The 20,192-nt window shown below is 34.7% G+C and overlaps 1 protein-coding gene and 3 gene segments (V, D, J or C); all 4 read right to left on the bottom strand.

Moving 5' to 3' along the window:
• Window positions 1–617: 617 nt before the first annotated feature.
• On the bottom strand, window positions 618–1,060 carry LOC107738238 (T-cell receptor alpha chain V region RL-5-like). The segment is given in 2 exon segments: window positions 618–928; window positions 1,021–1,060. Coding segments are annotated over 2 exon segments (351 nt in total).
• Window positions 1,061–2,592: 1,532 nt separating this feature from the next.
• On the bottom strand, window positions 2,593–3,103 carry LOC107738237 (T-cell receptor alpha chain V region RL-5-like). The segment is given in 2 exon segments: window positions 2,593–2,909; window positions 3,026–3,103. Coding segments are annotated over 2 exon segments (357 nt in total).
• A 3,831-nt stretch (window positions 3,104–6,934) lies between these two features.
• LOC107738236 (Ig heavy chain V region XIG14-like) lies at window positions 6,935–7,409 on the bottom strand (the record flags this gene model as incomplete). The annotated part of the segment is given in 2 exon segments: window positions 6,935–7,230; window positions 7,373–7,409. Coding segments are annotated over 2 exon segments (333 nt in total), but the record flags the coding sequence as incomplete, so codon positions are not given.
• Window positions 7,410–8,119: 710 nt separating this feature from the next.
• On the bottom strand, window positions 8,120–8,795 carry LOC107738269 (immunoglobulin iota chain-like; the record flags this gene model as incomplete). Its single annotated transcript, XM_016549985.1, has 2 exons — window positions 8,756–8,795; window positions 8,120–8,430 (listed from the first exon to the last, which is right to left on the bottom strand). Coding segments are annotated over exons 1-2 (351 nt in total), but the record flags the coding sequence as incomplete, so codon positions are not given.
• Window positions 8,796–20,192: the final 11,397 nt, after the last annotated feature.

Here is a 20,192-nt window from a genome sequence, read left to right as displayed (position 1 = left end):
AAGTAAAGAGTTAACTAGAATAACCAAATGTCAGAATAAATAAAGACAGACAAACAACCAATTTGCCTTTCAACCTAAATTCGAGGTCATAATAAAATGGAGTCAGATTAGAGTTTAACTTAAATTAAATAACTTTGCGCGCTGAAAAGACCGAACACGCAAGAAACCTTCAGCCACCACTGGATACCTTCCTTGGGCCAAGTTGCGTGGACCTTACATGTTTTTTCCCCTCAAATGTTTCTGTGTTTTTCAGTGGTGTTATTGCCTGTGCAAATGCGTCCCTTGCAAATAAACCATAATAAAATTCAATAAAACTACTTTAATATAAGTAAAAGTATCATTAATATAGCATTTAAATGTATAAACATGAATGCATATGATATCAAAGATTCAGACATAATATGTAACCCTGGTTTTATTTATTTATTTATTTTATGATATTCAACTGTAGTTCAGTAAGTATTGTGTTTAATTTTTATAACCTTTTCAGTAACCACACACAGGTGTTTCCACAATATAATTAAATTGTGTGAATTATAGATTGTGGGTCTGATAATGCTTGACATCAAAGGGAAAAATGAATTTGAGTTTTTGTATGGCTTCATATAGACTTTGTATCACTGGGCTCCAACTCTTAGAGCACAATAATAGAGAGCTGAATCTGACAGAGTTACACCAGTAATAGTGAGTTCAGTGGATGATTGTGGTGTAGTCGACTGAAAGCGAGGATCAGAGGGGCTCCCACCTCCACCTTCTGAATACTTGTATATTAAATAGTGAAGCTCTTCATTAAGATACTGTTTGTACCAATAAAGTCTAACATAACTGCTGCTTGTATCATATGTGCAGCTGAGGGTCACAGTCTCATCTTCCTTTTTTATGACAATAGTTTCTTGATTTGGTCTAATCTGGTCTGCAGTCATCACACCTAAAACAATAAAATAAGAGTCAAGTAACACAAAACTATCCCACTGGATGTGTCTGGATACACCTGTAATTATTAAAAGAGTCATATTGTACCTGAAGTCAGAATTAAAATCATCAGCAGGTGTTTTTCCATGTTGACTAGGTCAGATCAGGTGTGTGTTAATGTTCTCTGTGCCCTGAGCTGTAGATCTGTGAGTCTCTGCAGTTTCACACTCAAACACACTGGAACTTCCTGCTTTGTGTGTGATGATACCGTCTGCCGCTTCTCATGCTTTTGCTTAGAGGAAGGCTTTCGCAACTACAAGAAATTATACATATATTTATTTATTTAGCAGATGATTTTGAAGAAAAATACAAACATAAATGACTTTGTTGTGATGGTTTTAGGCTCATGTGATTTGAGTTTGGAAGTTCCTGCCAAGTACATTGAGTGTGAAAGTTGCTGTATGATGTATCTTTCTGTAATTATGACTGCAGAGGATGGATGCTGATACAGGGGCAGTATTTTTACAGTTATGATTTATTTCATGTTTTTGTATGAATGTGTTTTAGTCACAGTGTTTTAGAGCACAGTAGTACACAGCAAAGTCTGACATACGCACATTCTGGATTGTCAGTGGAACTGTTCTTCATGTGGAGATCAAAAAAATCTCTCCTTAAAATCAGGCTCAGTATATCCTTCACAAAAAGTAAATACTCGGCATAAATGCTGGTGCTCTACTTGGTAGTTGTTTGTACCAGAAGAGATAAAAATCTTCATTTGTAGTTGTGGTAAAATAATTGCACCGTAGATAAGCTAGATCTCCTTTATTTGCAGTCTTTTCTCCAGAAGGCTGTTCAACTCTGTTTTGCTCCCAGCACACTGAGATTGCCTGCTTTTCAGTCTTTCGCACTAAAGATCTTCCTGCTCTTTATCTACTTTGATGATTTGCTTCATTAGATTTCTGTAGCCCCCCAAAAAGTTAACAATGCTTTAAGTAATTGGCTTAATTATTTTATAAAAGACCCTTTCAAATCTAGAATTGATAAAAAATGGACAATTCTACCATTGATTAATTATTTGTTTCTTTTAGAAATATCCTACAATTAGGCTATTACTTCGATCATATTCTCTAAAATCATTATGATTGTGTCCACCAAAAAAATGACAATTTTGTCATTGTCAATCATTTTTAGTTCAGTTTTTACAAAATATTTACTGTACGTTAATTAGAATTAAAAATCAATGAGCCAAATAAACTGACTGAACTGAGTTAATGAATAAACACTAAAATTACAGCACATCCACAGGATTTTGGGTAATAAGACATCTATCATGCTGGATAAATACTTAAATTGTAACACAATAAAAAAAATTATGAATACATAGTAATCTTAAAAATATAATACAATGATGATGCTATTATCTGAAATGACCTAAATTTATTATGTTTTCTGTAAGTATGAAAATGCTTACAAATTTGTGTCTTCTGTTGTGCATTGTTTCACGTCTACCTCTTTTTTTTAACATTACATATTCTAAAAAAAATATTATCCAACTTCTCACACAGGTGTTTCCACAAGTATAATTATATTGTGTGAATTATAGATTGTGGGTTTGATATGGCTTGAGATCAAAGTGAAAAATGAATTTGAGTTTTTGTACAGCTTCACATAGACTTTGTATCACTGGGCTCCAACTCTTAGAGCACAATAATAGAGAGCTGAATCTGACAGAGTTACACCAGTAATAGTGAGTTCAGTGGATGATTCTGATGTAGTCGACTGAAAGCGAGGTTCAGCTGGGCTCCCAGTGTCACTCCATTCCCGAGCATCTTTCCACATTAAATACTGAGGTTCTCTATTAAGATACTGTCTGTACCAGTAAAGTGTAACATATCTGCTGCTTGTATCATATGAGCAGCTCAGTGTCACAGTCTCTCCTTCTGTACTGATGACATTTGCACCCTTATTTGGCCCAATCTGGTCTGCAGCCATTCCACCTGCAAGTATTAAAATAAATATTTGCTTACATTCTGAAAAATCATGTGAGTTAAATTCAGTCACATTACACATAATTATCTATTTTCCTTAGCATTGGCATCAAAGAGTATTTTACCTGAAATCATGATTAATATCAGCACCAAGTGTCTGTCCATGTTTTCTAAGTCAGATCAGTTCTGTTGATGCTCTTCTGTTCTCTGGGTTGTGATGATTGTGATAAGTTTTGCAGGAACTGAGTCATACGAATCTGGAACTTCCTGCTCTCTGTAGAGATGATGCTCATTTTGGTAAATGAATGAAAGAGGTAGAGAAGCAGATCTGTAAATGGCATGTTATTTATTAAATAAAAAGGAGGAGCTAATGATCCTGTAATGAGGCTTGATAATATGAATATGTGGTGTATATTGCCATCTTATGATAACAGAATTACAACATGAAAATGAAGTTTAATTTCTTAGTTTCCTAATTAATTAATTAGTAAGTTTGTTTTAATGTATTAATAAAATTAATGAGAATTAAAGTCTGATGGAATACATTCAGTGTCTGAGTTAGCAGTTTGGGAATCTTATTCTCTTATTGTTTTGTTATTCAGTCTAGAAAATGTAACAAGATCATATGGGATGAATGTGCATGTGCATCATGTGGATTTGCACCTCGTCATATAACTGAGCACTTCCTCTGTTTTTGTGTGAGTGTTGAGTGTGTTTCCGTCACTGTGGGCCTCAGAGCACAGTAGTACACAGCAGAGTCAGACACATGTTGGTTTTTGATCATCAATGGAAATGTTCTTGATGTAGAGTTCAATGTTGCAGAAAATCTCTTCTTAAAATCAGGTTCTGTGGTGTATTGACCCAGAATTAATGTTGGTGATCTGTTTGGTAGCTGTTTGTACCAGAAAAGGTTTATGTTTGTAACAGTGGTAAAATAATTACACATTACAATAACTTGATCTCTTTCACTTGCAGTCAATTCTCTTAAGGACTGTTCAACCCTGTCCTGTCCCGAAGACACTGGAAAAATATACAGAAAAAGTAAATCATTAACATTATTAGGAAACTAAGTGTAAATATTTAGTAACCTATATTCAAGTAAACTTTTTTCTGTTTAAGTAAGCAGAAACAAAAAATTTACTTACCATCATAATGTGCTATGAAGCATAGAGAAATCAAAGCCCATCTAAACATAGTTGATCTATGAGGTAAAAGAACAGAAAATTCACTCGGCTTTCAAAAGCTCTGTGTTTATGTCACAAAGCTCTTCTTTAAATGTTTGTATCATGTCACATGATATACTCATACATGAAGAGAGCAATTCTGACCCCTTGTGGATGAAGTTTGAAATGGCTAAACATGATGATATTCTGCAAACCCTGAACAATTCTTTATAAAAGTATGATTGGTATAAATAGTGTTTTTGAACAAATGCTTAATAACCACTATACTTATGTTTTACTTGAGTATGTTATAAAGCTTTTCATTCATTTTTAGAATAACTGAGTATGTACTGCATGCTTACAGTCTGAGTTTAAATGATCTTATGACACAGTCTGTCAGGTTCAGCAAAATACCCTCAGATATAAACCCCTCTTTTCTCACCACCTGGGAAAAAGCAAATGCATCTAAAGTTGATTTTATCACCTTTTTGAACATGATTGCCTTATAAAATGTTATGAATATCTGGAATAACATCTTTTAACAGAGTCTTTGTGTCACCCTTTCTGTTATATCTTTTTATGTTGTGAATGACAATCTATAATGCTGTTTTTTACTGAATAGAGGGGTGTCACCTACAGTATAGCAGATATGGAGGTTGGATATGTGTCATGTAGATGCAATAGTGTGTATCAGGTTTTTGTAGTAATGATTATATGCAGATGAATAACTGCAGGATAATTTAACACTTGAACCCTCGTCAGCAAACTCCAGTGTTTTGGTTGGTTTGATTTCATTTCCATGCGTTGCATCTGCAAAAGTAGATCAAATCTTAAAGAACAGGTGTTTAAATTGAATCTATATTCAATTTAGACGTATCAGTATAGAACACAATATACTGCATGAATAACACTTTATACTTAATTTTGAGAAGAAATTAGCAGTTCTGGCTGCTCAAGAGTACTGGGATGCAAGGCAGAAATTAGAATGACAGAATGGAGCATCATTGTGTGTGTTTCTTATTCTCTCTCTAACAGACTTGAAGTTTAAGAAGATCACATAATTTATCAATGCTTTAAACCCCACCTCTTCTAGAGAGCTCTTTGAGAGAGAAGATCAGATCAGATCTGTTTCATACACCACTGGATCATTTAATTACTATTCAAATCCTATTGTACCCTCTTGTGGTTGCTTACTACTGTAACTCTGTCATATAATTTTAGCAAATGGCTGCAATATAACAAAGAGTGAAAAATTTAAGGGGGTCTGAATACTTTCCGTACCCACTGTATATATATATATATACAGTAAGTCCTCAGAACACAACAAACAGAATATGAACTAAATTGTTCCTCATACTTTGGTTGTTATAATACTTTAGATCTCATAAGGTTGATGACACTCATTTTGCACAGCACTAACTAAATAATTAGATTTGTTTTTATTATATGCATATTATTGTTGTGGAACAGAATTAAATAGCATGTGGATTTGCACCTTGTCATATAACGGAGCACTTCCTCTGTTTTTGTATGAGTGTTGAGTGTGTTTCAGTCACTGTGGGCCTCAGAGCACAGTAGTACACAGCAGAGTCAGACACATGTAGATTCTTGATCATCAATGGAAATGTTCTTGATGTGGAGTTCATTGTTGCAGAAAATCTCTTCTTAAAATCAGGCTCAGTGGTATATTGACTCAGAATGAATGTTGGTGATCTGTTTGGTAGCTGTTTGTACCAGAAGAGATATGGAGTTCCAGAAGTAGTATAAGTACACATTAAAATAACTTGAGCTCCTTCATTTGCAGGCATTTCTCTTGAAGACTGTTCAACATTGTCTTGTCCTGAGGACACTGGAAAAAAAACAATATAAGTCATTTACATAAATTATTAGCATTAAACTTAAGCATTTAGTAACCTGGATGTAAGTAAAGCCTATTCTTTTAAAGTATACAGAAATAGAAAAAAAATGTGCTTACCATAATAATGTGCTGTGAAACACAGAGAAATCAAAGCCCATCTAAACATAGTTGATCTATGAGGTAAAAGAACAGAAAATTCACTCAACTCTGCTCTCAAAAACTCTGTGATTATCACACAGAGCTCTTCTTTAAAGGTTTGTATGTCACATGTTACACCTATAAATGAAGAGAGCAGTGCTGACCCCCTGTGGACGAAGTTGGAAATTGCTAAATATTGGCTGCATCCGAAATCACATACTTCCCAACTTTATAGTAGGCAAAAGACAGTATGTGAGAAATAAATTCTGTCAAAATTCACAGTACTCATAAAAGAGTAGGCAAAATGTACCCTGATGCCCTACTACTTCTGGCGTGATTCTGAAGTGTACATAAGATGGACACTTTAATATCCCATGAAGCCATGGTAGAGGATTTAAGAATGGCAGTGACAGAAAGCAACTGATGCAGATAGGTCACGTGACAATGACAACATGGTAAACATAGTACACTCATCAAGCATTTGTTCAAAAACACTATTTATACCAATCCTACCTTTATAAAGAATTGTTCAGGGTTTACAAAATAACATCATGGCTGCATCTGAAATTGCATACTCTCTTGAGTAGGTACTTTTTTGAAGTAATTACTTCGTGGCCACAAAAAAAATAAACAAATATTTTATCACCTTTTTGAACATGGCTGCTTTATAAAACATTATGAATATCTGGAGAAGCATCTTTTAACCGAATCTTTGTGTATCACCTTGTGAATGACAATCTATAATACTGTTTGCTGAATAGAGGGGTGTCACCTACAGTATAGCAGATATGGAGGTTGGATATGTGTCATGTAGATGCAATACTGTGAATCAGGTTTTTGTACAGTGTTCTTGTGTTTCCTGTCACTGTGGGCTCCAGAGCACAGTAGTACAGAGCAGAGTCTGATATAGATGCAGAGGAGATCTCCAGATCCACAAGGTTTTCTTTGTCTTTGGTGACTTCGGCAGTGAATCTGGAATCTACATTAGACTCCTGAGCTTGTTTTCCACTGTCTAAGATGAGCACAATGAACTCAGGAGCTGATCCGGGATACTGACGATACCAGTGAAGAGCATATGCAGATGAATAACTGCAGGATAATTTAACACTTGAATCCTCATAAGCAAACTCCAAAGTTTTGGTTGGTTTAATTTTATTTCCATATGCTGCATCTGCAAAGGTGGATCAAAGATTTTTATTTATTGCAATATACAACATAAACAAAAACACTTTATACTTAATTTTGTGCAGAAATTAGCCATTCTGGCTACTCAAAGTTCTGGGGTGCAAAACACAAAACACTTCAATACTTACATGCAAAGGCAGAAAGCAGAATGACAGAATGGAACATCTTTGTGTGTTTCTTATGCTCTCTCTGACAGACATGAAGTTTAAGAATATCACATCAGATATCAGTGCTTTAAACCCCACCTCTTCCAGAGAGATCTTTGAGAGACAAGATCATATCAGATCAGATCTATATCATACACCACTGTCACTTGAGTACTATTCATATCCTATAGTGCATAGTACCCTCTTGTGGTTACTAAGTAACTCTGTCGTATGATACAGGATTTCGCCTAGGGCGTCAAATTGCCTAGAAACGGCCCTGATACAGTATATGAATATGATCTGGATTAATTCATCCTACTTTTGTTGTTATAGTACTTTAAACACATAAATCAGATTATTAGTGAGTGTCTGTTTAGATGTGCATATTCACACAGAGTGAATTTAGGGATGTGGTTTATTTTGGTGGTAAACAATTATTCATTTGATATACCTGTACAAAAAACAAAAGCAAGTTGAATTGTATTTAAATCAACTGATCTTACATCGTAGAGTACAGTGTTAACAATTAATATTCATAATAGTATTGTTAACACATAAGCATAATTTATCATACCACTTCTGCAACTACTGTATATGATTTACCCCATGTCACATTAATGCAGTGTAAATTTATAATTATCTATATTTATAGAAAAAAAATTGGTTGTACACCTTCATCTGTGTCAGGTTTTTGTACAGTGTTCTTGTGTTTCCTGTGACTGTGGGCCTCAGAGCGCAGTAGTACAGAGCAGAGTCTGATACAGCAGCAGAGGAGATGATCAGATCCACACGTTTGATTTCTTTTGTGGCTTGTTTTTCTTTTCTGAGTTTAGTAGAGAACCTGGGATCTACATCAGATGTCTTAGTCTCTTTCACACTCTCCATTATAAGCACAAGAAATTGAGGAGCTGATCCGGGATACTGACGGTACCATTGAAGTGATTGTGCAGAGGAATAACTGCAGGATAAAGTAACAGTTGAACCCACTGCAGCAGATTCCTCAGTGCTTTCTGGTGTGATTTCATCTCCAAAACTCACACCTGGAAAAGAGAGAGAGAGAAAAAAACATTTAATTTTCAAATAGTGCTGAAATTGATTTATAACAGTGATTTGAAATTGTACAATACATACAGCAAGTGATACTAGTTAATTATATTAAATATTAATATTGCATTATCATTGTGATTAGATTTTAAATTGTAGTAGCAGAAAAAATTTACATTATTTAAGGACGTAATAAGTTTATCTTTTCAGTGAAAAAGTTCATTATGCATGTAAGATGTGAAGATAATTTGACAAAATATTACATGTATATTCTCAAATTAGAAATGCAAAAGCATGCAAAACACACACAAATGCACTTACTTGCCAAGGCAGAGAGCAGAATGACTGAATGAAGTATCATTGTACATGTGTGTGTCACTACAGCAGGACTGAGCTTTGTGACAGTCAAGAAAATGTAACAAGATCATCTCAGATCTATGCTATAAAGATCTATAAACTCCTCCTCTTTCAGTCTGATGCCAACAAAAGCTCCACTCATATCTACACATATACTAACTAAATGCGAGATCTTATGGAGGTTCACAGAAGATTATGAATAGCATTTTATGGTATAGACCTTATGTAAAATTTAAATTTATAGTGATGAGCACTAAATAATTTAAAATTCTTAAAAATATATATGAGTAGTTTACAGCACTACAGTTCCAATTTGTGGAATTGTGAAATGGATTTAAACTCGGTTCAAATGTCATTCCAATTCTGTGGAGCTTTATGCTTCAGTTCTGTGCACACAGATTTTAGGAAAGCGAGTTTTTGTGTGAGTGTTGAGTGTGCTTCAGTCACTGTGGGCCTCAGAGCACAGTAGTACACAGCAGAGTCAGACACACGCACATCCTCGATCATCAGTGGAAATGTTCTTGATGTGGAGTCCAGTGTTGCTGAAAATCTCGTTGTAAAGAACTCAGTGGTGTATTGATTCAAAATGAATGTCGGTGATCTGTTTGGTAGCTGTTTGTACCAAAAGAGATAATTAGTTGTGGAAGTAGTAGTATAATTACACATTAAAATAACTTGAGCTCCTTCACTTTCAGTCATTTCTCCTGAAGACTGTTCAATCCTGTCCTGTGCTGAGGACACTGGAAAAATAGACAGAAAAAAGTAAGTCATTAACATGAATTATTAGGAAAGTATACTTAAAAATGTATTAACCTGAATGTAAGTAAACCCTTTTATTATGAAGTAGGCTTATACAGATGTACTTACCATCATAATGTGCTGTGAAACACAGGGAAATCAAAGCCCATTTAAACATAGTTGATCTATGAGCAAGTATTCACTCAACTCTGCTCTGCTCTGTGTTTATCTCATAGTGCTCTTCTTTAAACGTTTGTATCATGTCACATGATATTCTCATACATGGAGAGAGTAAGGCTGACCCCTTGTGGATGAAGTTTCTAATTGTTTAAAAATTGTTACTTTGGAAGCCATTTTTCACAAAATTAGTATTAGCCTGAATATGTTTTTGAACACATGCGTGATCCCCACTACTCATCTCTCAATTGTAAAGCCATTTAGTTACTGGATATAGCAATGGGCATTATGTGCCTATTTTTTCTTATTTCTTCCTTGCATTAAAGTAAATGATCTGAAGAAAGTGTGCCTTTTATACACAATGTATTGACCACATTTGTGCATGTGAAAAGTTGATTTCTGCCATATTGTTTTAGTCTGACACTTTTCTGAACATGCTTAGATATACCAGAGGGGTCTGAATATTATTCACGATTTAAGGGTCTCATTTCTCCCTGTCTGTAGAAGACTATTGTTTCTTTTTAGAGTCAGGTTTTTGCACAGCGTACTTGTGTTTCCTGTCACTGTGGGCCTCAGAGCGCAGTAGTACAGAGCAAAGTCTGATAATGCAGCAGAAGAGATGATCAGATCCACATGGTTTTGTTTGTCTTTTCTATTATTAGTACTGAATCTTTGATCCACATCAGACGTCTGAGCTTGTTTTGCTCCATCTGAGATGAGCACAAGGAACTCAGGAGCTGATCCGGGATACTGACGGTACCAAAGTAAAGACCATGCAGATGAATAACTGCAGGATAATTTAACACTTGAACCCTCTGCAACAAACTCCTCTGTTTTGTCTGGTGTGATAGTATCTCCATTACTGGCACCTGCAAATAAATGTGAAATGTTAGGTTTGTCATTTTAGTCTGAAAGGGCACTATACTGAAAATAATAATAATAATAATAATAATAATAATTCATTACATTTATATAGCGCTTTTCTAGGCACTCAAAGCGCTTTACATTGTCAGGGGGTATCTCCTCATCCACCACCAGTAAATGGAAGAATTTAAATAGTTTATGTACTTTTAGTGCACTTTTTATATATATTAAGTCCCCAAATAATAAAACCATGCTTAATTCTTCACTTTGATTATAAAGGTAATGCTTTTAAAAACAATGGTACTTACATGCTAAAGCAGAGAGCAGAATAACTGAATGAAGTATCATTGTGTTTTTGCTTACAGTCTCAGATTAAATGATCTTATGTCAGTTTTGACAAACTACTGTCAGATATACTTTAAGCCCCTCCTTCCTCGCCACCTGGGAAAAAGCAAATGTATCTAAATTAACAATCCATGCGTGCAATAATACATTGTGCTTTATAGAGGGGTGTTAATTTGTGTTAACTAGCAGATATGGGGGTTGGATATGTGTGATGTGGATGCAATATTGTGAATCGGTTTTCTGTACTGTATTGTTGTGTTTCCTGTCACTGTGGGCTGCAGAGCGCAGTAGTACACAGCAGAGTCTGTTACAGCGGCAGAGAAGATGATCAGATCCACACGTTTGATTTCTTTTGTAGCTTTTGAATACAGACGAAGATCAGGCTCAGATTTGTTTGAATATTCAGTGAGAAGAAGTAAAAATGTAGGTTTTGCTTTGAGATACTGCCGATACCACTGGAGAGAGTTAACAGTCACACCAGTGGTACTGTAGTTACAAGACAGAGTCACATTTTCACCCTCAAAAACGTGTTTTTCTAAAGTAAATGGTTGTATTGTGTCAGCTGATGAAGTTTCTGTGAAAAAGAAAAGGGATTCAATTAATCAAGCAATAAAGTGATTAAACCATCTATAATCTATATATAAAATCTATATATACAGTGTCACTTTTTGTGACACATTTATGTATTTATTTTGACTGAAATAATACTGAAATTATCTCTTACCCATGCAAAATTGGATTATTATCCAGGTAAAAAGAAACATGTTTGCAGAGAGACGATGATGGCAAAAAAAATAGTTCTTCAATAACTATTTGACTCTGTCATCCTCTCAAACTGTCAACATCAGTGTGAATCTGCTCCTCCCACTGCTGGAGTGTTTTATTCTGTAATAATTGGACAAGACGTCTTTGTGGGGAAATATGATCTACAGGATGAATGTCATAACACACATATTAATAAATATTGCATTAGCAGTGAGCAGCACTTATATAAATTGGTATATCATTGTAAATATGTTTACTGATGTCACTGTGATGGCTTCAAAGAACAGTAAAACATTTGTTTATTTATTTATCAAAATAAATCACATTGAATATGTATATTTACGTTAAGTATGTCAACAACTGCACGTTTCAGAGCTCTTAGTTCTTGTCAGGATGCTTATGTGTTTCAGTCACTGAGCTTGATGATTTGTTGAGATCTGCATGAAAACTTTCATCAAATTCTTTTCCACTGCTTCATGATCCGGTTGAGAGTTTACGGAGCATGTAAACTGGTAATCCATTGGTTTTATGTAGGTTCCAGTAAAGATAAGGGTATGAATCACTGGTACTGTAAGTGCAGTGAAGTTTAACCATCTCATGTTCAGAAGCTGTTTGAACTCTTGTTGGTTGATTGACAGAATCTTGTGTATTGCACTCTGTCAGGAGATATAAAAATGTAAATAAATCAGTTTTCATGTATATTCTGATGTAAGGAGGAATAATTCAATTTAAAAGCAAAGTTATTTTACTTAGAACTGCAGCCAACAGAAGTAAATTCCTTAGCCAGATAAACATAGTTTACTTAAAGCGTATAAAAATTTCAAAGGCAATATTAGTAAAATATGATTATGATAAACATGAGGCAGTCTTAGTTTTGATTTCACTGTGTGTGTTTGCACAGGTTAAACACATATAGGAGGAGCTTGCAAATAGGATACAATTCTGCCACAAAGTGGCCAGGATGTGCAATTACATAACTTAAATTAAAAATAAAAGTAACTCTTAAAGCAGAACTGGTTGCAGTTTTTTTTACTTCCAACACAAGACACAGCGCAAACAGTAAAATTATTATTTTTTAACCATTGTTTTTTTGCTCCACTGTTTCGTTATTTACTCAATAATTAATGTACCTGTTCCCATAATAACAATGATTAGAAAGCATCTGCCCATGTTGAATAAGATGAGCTCAGTTCTTTCTTGAGCCCTTCAATGTTCTGCAGTGTGTGTGTGAAACACTGGAGGTCATAAAGACACCCAGGAACTTCCTGCTCACTGTCACATGGTGCTGTTTGCTTTGAATACAAACTGCTCAAATGAGCACAAATGGTCTATCTGCCTATCTGTCTGTCTGTCGGTCTGTCCGTGAAATGGAAATAAAAATATTTTTGTATGAGCTTTGAGTGTATTATGTCACTGTGGGCCTCAGAGCACAGTAGTACACAGCAGAGTCAGACACACGCACATCCTGGATTGTCAGTGGAAATGATTTTGAAATTGTGTTGAGATTGCCGTTAAATCTTTCCTTGAACTGAATCCTTGAACCAAATTTGCTCAGCATGAATTCTGGGACTCCATTTGCTTTTTGCTGATACCAGAAAAGATTTGGCGATATATCAGTGGTTTCAAATTGACAGTTGATTGTTACAGCTGCTCCTTCAACAGCAGTTTGAACTGTTGTATTTTGTTCAACACTGTCCAGAGAATCACATCCTGTAATTTAATGTAAAACAACCCTGATGATGATCTCATATTCATATTAGGAGTATATTACAGAATAATATATTCCTTACAGAATTTACACTTACTCCAGAAATAGTATGTGATAAAGAAGACTACAATTCTTTTCCAGTTTGTCATCACTATAATTGTTAAAATAATCCGTTAAAATAATCATTTAGATAAAATGAACTCGTTGAAATCTACAGTAGACTCTTGTTTCAGATAAAGTTGTTGTAACACTGTCACATATGCAAAGACCTGCAGGAGGAGTCTGACTGCACAGTGTGTCTGTCTCCTCCTCCTGAAGGATTCTGGTTTTATCAGCTGTAACAAAGTTCATTGGTGAGGGAGGAAGGAGTAACCAGCTTACCAAAAAAAGTAAATTTGAAGTAGTATTGTCTTATAAACAAACTACAGTAATCTTTGTTTTATTTACAACTTCAAAGATTTTTTATTTCAGTGTGAATATATTACTAGAAGAAGCTGTAAAAAAGAGAGACTTGTTAATGTTGATGTTATTTGTTTTTTTTATTTTACATTATAGTTATGCATTTGTCGTCAATGTCAGAGAAATGTGTTTTTGTGTGAGTGTTGAGTGTGTTTCAGTCACTGTGGGCCTCAGAGCACAGTAGTACACAGCAGAGTCAGACACACACACATCCTGGATTGTCAGTGGAACTGATTTGGCTTGTGTGTTCAGACTTGCATTAAATCTTTTCTTGAACTCTTCTTCATTATTTCCATAAGTAGCAACTCTGTTCAGCATGTATTTTGGGAATCCATTTACTTGTTTCTGGTACCAGAAGAGAGTTGGGCTTGGATCAGTGGTTGTATATGAACAATTAATTATTACAGCTGCACCTTCATCTGCTGTTTGAACTCTCTTATTCTGGTGGACGGCATCCTCAGATTTACACCCTGGAATTTAGAAAAAAACATTTACCAATTTAATTAATTCAATCATTCTCAAATTAAAATTTAAGAAAAGTGTTTAAAATATACTTACCCAAGAAATATGAAATAAACAACATGAAATATTTTTGCCAGTGTGTCATCATAATACCGTAAATATTCTGTGCTAAATTAAACTAAACTGAATGAATGCATCAATAAGTGAACAGTTGGACAGCAGTTTTAACCCTCTTGTTGCTTCAGTCTCTCTTTGCTAAAGTTACACTGATCACATTTACAAACACCTGGAGGAGGAGACTGACTATACCACAGTATCTGAATACACATAGCTTGACTGAAAGAATTTGTGATTCATTCTTTGAGAGAAAGGTGAAAAGGAAGAATATTTTAACAGAACTTTCCAGAACTGTTTTCTTATTACTGTATACAGTTGTCTCTGTTTCTATTTGTAGTTTGAGATTCTTCAAGAGGTTCAGCTTTATATAAGAATTTGAGAAATGATGCCTCCTTGTGGCATGTTTGAATAGACATTTTAAATTCAGTCACATTAACATAATTCACAGACAGTGCAACTGATGTCAGACTCAATTAAGAGTTCGACTTTGAGAGGGAAAACTTTCAGGCAGAATTCATACAAGGATTTTTCAGAGGAGATGATATAGATAATGATAATGTGATGTTTAGTCAAATCTTTCAAAATGTTTGTGATGTACTGTAATTCAAGAAATGTTCTACTGTATTGTGTTTCCTGTTCATTACCCTTTCAGTAACCACACACAGGTGTTCCCACAAGTTTAATTATATTGTGTGAATTTTAGATTGTGGGTTAGATGTTGCTTGACATTAAAGGGAAAAATGAATTTGAGTTTTTGTACGGCTTCACAAAGACTTTGTATCACTGGGCTGCAACTCTTAGAGCACAATAATAGAGAGCTGAATCTGACAGAGTTACACCAGTAATAGTGAGTTCAGTGGATGATTGTGGTGTAGTCGACTGAAAGCGAGGATCAGAGGGACTCCCACCTCCACCTCTTGAATACTTATATATTAAATATTGAAGCTCTTTATTAGGATACTGTCTGTACCAGTACAGATAAACATAACTGCTGCTTGTATCATATGTGCAGCTGAGGGTCACAATCTCATCTTCCTTTATGACAATAGCATCTTTATTTGGCCTAATCTGGTCTGCAGTCATCACACCTAAATCAATCAAACAAAAACAATTTGTCAGTTAAGTTCACACAAAATTATCTCAATCTACCCCATTATCACCACTGTAATAAAAGTAAAAAGAGTCAATATACCTGAAATCGTAATTAAAATCAGAAACAGGTGTGTTTCCATGTTGACTAGGTCAAATCAGGTGTGTATTAATGTAGTCTGTGCTGTGAGCTGTAGATCTGTTACTGTGAGTCTCTGCAGTTTCACACTCAAACACACCGGAACTTCCTGCTTTCTGTGTGATGATATAATCTGCTGCTTCTCATGTGTTTGCTCTGCCATTGGTTAGAGGAAAGCTTTTGCAACTGCATGAAATTACATTTGTACTATTCTGAAGCTGTCTGAAACTTTGCATTACTAGCACTTCTTGGGTTTATTTCCTGCTTAAGATGAATTGCTTTTTGTATTCCTCATTTGTAAATTACTTTGGATAAAAGTGTCTGCTAAATGAATAAATGTAAATGTAAATATATTTATTTAGCAGATGATTTTGTCTACGAAAAATACAAATATGAATGGTTAATGAACCAATAATATTAAGAGTAATACAAATTTTAACATGAGCAAAATAGTATTGATCTAGTTCAGACATATATATATGTACATTGAGTGTGGAAGTTGCTGCAAGATGTTGTATTTTTCTGTGATTATACCACTAACTGACTGCAGAGGGAGTCTTGCACAAAAGTTATTATCTATTTCTATATTTAGTTCTGTTTTTGTATGAGTGTTGAGTGTGTTTCAGTCACTGTGGGCTTCAGAGCACAGTAGTACACAGTAGAGTCAGACACACGCAGATTCTTGATTGTCAGTCGAACTGTGCTTGATTTGGAGTCCAATGTTGCAGAAAATCTCTCTTTAAATTCATCTTCAGTAGTTCCTTTACCAATTGTAAATTCACTCAGAATGAATGTTGGTGATCTGTTTGGTAGCTGTTTGTACCAGAAGAGATAAGCATTTGTAGCACTGGTAGAATAATTGCACTGTAGAGTGACTGGATCTCCTTTAATTGCAGTCATTTCTCCTAAAGGCTGCTCAACTCTGTCTTGCCCCCAGCACACTGGAAAATAGATTATAATTTACTAAAATTAAACTAAAAAGTAACTAAAATAGTATCTGTAAAGTGTGATAAATAGTGATCTTTCTTACCAGAGTCCTGTGCTGAGAAGAAAAGCACAATAATCATCAGTTTTTCCATGGTTGAGATGAATGTTTTGACGTGTTTTCTAATGAATGTGTCTCTTTGTCTTTACTGTAGCTCTCTGTTACCTCTGTGCTGCTCTTCTCTTGATTTTTCAAGTCTTCAGGTCTAAATCCTCACATGTTATTGATGGCACTGTTGAGGGATGCTGCCCCCCAGTGCTGAATTTATGCATTTCTAACAGATTAATTTTAAATTTAACACACATAGTCTAACATAACTGCTGATTGTTATTGAAGATCATTTTGGTCTGCACATCAGCTCATCATCTTCTCTGACAATATATTTATTTTGCTGTGCAACATACTGTAATATATGACAGGAACAGTCTGTAGTAGAGTTGCCTGTTTCTGAGTGAAAGTGAGGCACGTGATCATTAGCTATGTTTCCATCTAAAGCTGTGAATTTAACTTTTACAAAAAAATGGAATGTTGCATAAATAATTTGTGAATAAAGCACCGTGTCCACCCCACATGTTCAAGAGAACAAAATAATATTGGAAGTTGAAAAATTTTATCTTACATTGATGTTTGGAAACACATCTTGTGAGACAGTTCTGGGAGGTAATTTAACCATGTTGACTCAAACAACATTTGAGATTGTGTGCATTGGGATCAGTCTGCTGGTTAGTCCAGTTGTCTAATCACATGGTCTGTTGAGGCAAAGACACACAAGTTTTTTTTTTGTTGTTGTTGCATGTTGCTGCGAATTCAGCCATTTTCACATTATGTCTTAGTTTAGAGGCGAAGTTACAGAAATACATTTTAATTGTGCATGTCTTTCTCTTCAATGTCTGTATCCTTCGTTCCATTCTTAAAATGTGCAGCTCTTGTGTATTAAAGCTTCACTATGAATCTAAGGGTTGCTGTTACCTTGAGGTCACATTTACTCATTAAAATTAATTTGATTCAGTAGATTTTGGCAGTGTCTGAATTTTTTGCATACTGAATACTGATTGTTTTTGCCCCAGAAGGATCCTCAGATCCTCAGGTTCATGGATGGGCCCTAATTTTACACATTCTAATCCTCTGCCTTTGAGTCCTCTGTCCTGCTCGTCCCGTCACAAGATGAAACAAACCCACAAATTTATGATTTGTTTTTTTTTGTTTTTTTCCCAATATGTTTATTGTCCTTTTTCTTATTTTATAAACACATTTCTTGGATCTTTTTGCGTGAAAAATAGCCTATGTAACACCAGAACAAGTACACAAGCATACACCCCTTCACTTACACGTTCAATTAACACTTTTTTTTCTTTAAATAAATGCATAAATAATAATAAAATAAAATAATAAATTAATAAGTAAATATTTCTAAAAGTAAAATAAAATAATAATAAAATAAATAAATAAATACATTTGTTACAGAGAATGTTTTACAATGTCTTTTTCAGTAAGGTCTACATTTCCATTTTACATGATATTTATGTATGGCTCCCATAGCTGATCAAAGTCTTTCCGTCTACCCTTAGCAATGTAAGTTAGCCTTTCCAGTCCGATACAGTTCGATAACTCCTTTGTCCACATTTTCATAGATGGAGCATCCATACTCTTCCAGCCTAATGCAATAACTCTTCTGGCTTGAAGGAGACCAAAGTCTACAAGTTTAATATGCCTTGATGTTTGTATAACGTCCATTGGATATATTCCAAGAATACAAAGTTTTACATTCAAAGGAATTGCAATATTAAACATGTCTGACAAACATTTTATAACCTCCTTCCAAAAGTTTTGTATCTTTGGACATTCCCAGAAGCAATGATATAGTGTACCTTTATCGTCCAAGCATTTAGAACATATATCTGGAATATTAGCAGACATTTGATGAAGTTTGACAGGTGTTATATAGGTTCTCATTAACCATTTATATTGAAGTAATTTAAACCTTGTATTTATTGTCTGCGTTTGTGCTTTAAGACAAGCATAGTTCCAGTCTTCCTCATCTATATCTTCCTGTATATCCATTTTCCAGGCATTTAATTTGTCCAATGTTGATTCAGTACTGTATTTCACCATTAAATTATAGTACACAGATACGTGACCCTTACCTTCTAAATTTCCGAGAGTTATTTCCTCTAATTTTGATAAAGATGGTATACAGATGATCTGTTCTTCTTTTGATGACATGTAACTTTTCAACTGTAAATACTTAAAAAAATGCTTTTTGGGAATTACATATCTCTGGCATAGCTGATCAAAAGAAAGTAGAACTCCATCTTCATATAAATCCATAATTTTCTGAATGCCTCTAATATTCCATATCTTAAATCCTCCATCTTTATTACCAGGTGTAAATTGTTCATTACCCCAAATAGGAGTAAATTGGGATAATCTCGGCATATCACCTATATGCTTATGTGCAGCATGCCAGACTGAAACAGTATTTTTAAGGAAAGGGTTTTTTGTGTTCTTCTTCAATGACTTAGTATCTGAAGAGTATAGGTACATTTTTAATGGTATATCTGGGATGGAGTTTTGTTCAATGTCTACCCAAGCAGGTGTTGTTGTACTGAAGTAATTTAGTGCTGAAGTAAGTTGGGCAGCCATATAGTACCATCTAAACTTGGGAAGTTGAAGCCCTCCCCTTTCATAGGGCAGATGTAATAGCTTAAGGCGAAGTCTAGCTTTTCTATCATTCCAAACAAATTGAGCAATTAGTTTGTTAATTTTATCATAAAAGATGTTTGGTAATGGCAATGGGAGTGTTTGAAAAAAGTATAAGAATTTGGGTAGAATAGACATTTTAATTATATTAATTAGTCCGATATATCAGTGGTTCTTTCCACTAGGGGATCATAATTTTTTGAGATTGTTTCATTAAGGTCGGGAGTAATTTTGACACCTAGATACCTAAAGCCTTCTGTAGTTGTCATAAATGGGGTATTTATTATGGGTTTATGTCTTTCTTCCTTATTAAGAAACATTAATACTGATTTAGAGTGGTTAATTTTATATCCAGAAAATTCTGTAAAAATTTTGATTAGTCTCATCAAATTGGGAATACTACTTTTTACATTAGTAAGAAAAAATATAATATCATCTGCAAATAAAGAAATACGATGATCCTTGTCCCCAATTGTAATGCCTGATATTCCTTTATGTACTCTCACTGCCATAGCTAGGGGTTCGACTGCCAACACGAACAACAGTGGGGACAGAGGGCACCCTTGACGGGTGGATCGCTGCAGATTGAATGACCTTGAGATGATATTATTAGTTAGTACCTCAACAGCCGGGTCCGTGTATAATAGCCGAGTCCATTTAAGAAAAGTTTTGCCTAATCCAAATCTTGAAAGAACATCAAAGAGATAGTCCCATTCTATCCTATCGAATGCTTGGCACGCATCTACTGATAACATTACGGTGTCTTTTTCATTATGTCTCTCATGTAATATATTCAAGACCCTTCTGATGTTATGATAACCTTGTCTTTTTTGTACAAAGCCTTGTTGATCAT

Source organism: Sinocyclocheilus rhinocerous, unplaced genomic scaffold, assembly GCF_001515625.1.
Source record: "Sinocyclocheilus rhinocerous isolate Xijiao unplaced genomic scaffold, SAMN03320098_v1.1 scaffold254, whole genome shotgun sequence".
NCBI lineage: Eukaryota > Metazoa > Chordata > Actinopteri > Cypriniformes > Cyprinidae > Sinocyclocheilus > Sinocyclocheilus rhinocerous.
The sequence above is the reverse complement of the archived record's forward strand: the minus strand, read 5'-3'. Positions and strand labels throughout refer to the sequence as shown.